The sequence below is a fragment of the Lactuca saligna genome, chromosome 4 (genome assembly GCF_052625555.1).
Source record: "Lactuca saligna cultivar CGN05327 chromosome 4, ASM5262555v1, whole genome shotgun sequence".
Classification (NCBI taxonomy): Eukaryota; Viridiplantae; Streptophyta; class Magnoliopsida; order Asterales; family Asteraceae; genus Lactuca; species Lactuca saligna.
Genome location: NC_136420.1, coordinates 229,879,763 through 229,881,727, shown reverse-complemented (window position 1 = coordinate 229,881,727; position 1,965 = coordinate 229,879,763). Strand labels below are relative to the sequence as shown.

General features: G+C 34.0%; 1 protein-coding gene across 1 annotated transcript; it reads right to left on the bottom strand.

Annotated features, from left to right (window-relative positions):
• Positions 1-440: 440 nt before the first annotated feature.
• Positions 441-1,517, bottom strand: LOC145040520 (uncharacterized). Its single transcript, XM_078988433.1, has one exon. It carries the CDS (start codon positions 1,515-1,517, stop codon positions 441-443), a length of 1,077 nt encoding a protein of 358 aa, XP_078844559.1.
• Between the last annotated feature and the right edge of the window lie 448 nt (positions 1,518-1,965).

Here is a 1,965-nt window from a genome sequence, read left to right as displayed (position 1 = left end):
CCACGAGCAACAATTTTAGCAGTTTGAAGGTCCTGCAAAACACAATAGGTAGGAAGAAAAATGAAAGCAACATGAGCAGAAGTTGCTAAAGCTTTTACAGATAAAAGATTGCATGTGAATTCAGGCACATGTAGAACATTTGTGAGTATCAATCGAGAATTAAGAGTGATTGAACCAGTATGAGTTACAGATTTTATAGAACCATCAGGTAAAAATATGGGAATGTAAGTAGATACAGGGGTAGAATTGTCAATAGAGGATAATTGTGCACACATATGAGCTGTGGCACCTGTATCCAATATCCATGTTCTATTATTAAACTGATTACTCTTAAGAGAGTTCAAAAGAGATATGTTTATACCTGCAAAATCTCCAAAGTGAGACATATTTGCAAAGTTAACATCAGACTTCTGATTTGATTTGATGAATTGGCTGAACTGTTAAAGAAGTTGATTCATAGACTCTTCATTATTCAAGTTTGAATTCACACTTTGATTGATATCAGCACCATTATCAGTCAAAGGATTATTACTTTGTAGATAGAAAGAATTGAAAGGAACATTGGCCATGTGTGCTGAATTAGAGGTATTCTTCTTCTTTTCTTTGAGTTCCTTATACCAATCTGGATAACCGTGTAACTTGAAACACACATCCTTTGTATGTCCAGTAATTTTACAAAAATCACAGTAACGATCAGCATTATTTCTTGTTTTTGAATCATTTTTAGACTTTTGCGGAAATGACTTCTTCATGTATTGATTTGAACCAGACAATCTTGCAAGCATTGCAGACATTTCAACAGAGTTTGAAAAATTTATTTGGATTTCCTTTTGTTTTTCAACACTTAATGATATGGAGTAAGCTTTGTAAACAATTGGTAGAGGATCTAAAACAAGAATTTGATTGCGTAGGCCATCATACGAATCATTTAATCCCATAAGGAATTGCATCAATCTTGTAGAAGATGTGAAATCTGAAATAGCCTTAGACGAACCACATGTACATTGAGGTAATTGAACGAGACAATTCAATTGATCCCAAAGTTGTTTGAGTTTTGTATAATACTTTGATAACGAAGAATCACCTTGAGAAATCGAAGCTATTTGTCGTTGTAATTGATATATGAGAGGACCATTGCTTTCCCCAAAATGTTCTTCCAGTTCATCCCAGAGTTCTTTAGCTGTTGTTGCGAATATGAATGCTCCAACGATTTCTTTTGAAATTGCATTTAATATCCAAGATCTGACCATGCAATCATTGCTTATCCATTCATCAAGCTCTGTTCCTGTTGATTCTGGTCGTTTTGATTCACCATTGATGAATCCAGTCTTCTTTTTAGCTCCAAGTGCAAGTTGGATCGAAAACTTCCACTGCATGTAATTCTCATTGCCATTCAGCATATTTGAAACTAAAAACATGTTTGAATCATTTCCCTTCGCAGTAGAAGAAGAAATGTTGGTAGGATTAAAAGATGAAGATGAATTGACATTCATGTCAACGATTGGATCAGAATTCATGATTAGAACAAGAATCAATTAGAAGAAATGGATCGTAAAGTGCTCTGATACCATTCTAAGAATTAGATTGAGAAAAGAATGTAGAGAAGATATTCATGTTAATGTGTGTTGTATTGATGAATTATGAATTACACATATATACAGAGTATAAAGGCTACCTGTCTAACTGTTAACTCTAACTAACATCTAACAGCTATAGTTAAACTAACTGTACATTGATTAAGCTAACTATGGTGTAACAAACTAAACTGAATTGACACGTGTTGACTGATCTGAGTTTTAATATAGCTTTTTCAGCAGCTTTGTCTAGATCAAAACACAATGCTTCCATTTTAGAACGAGTATTCACAATTTGCTTAGTTGATTTCCAAGATATAGCAGCTCCACCAAGAGTGAACACAAATCCACTTGTAGACTTTTCCTCACGGCCATCAAATATATACAGGGA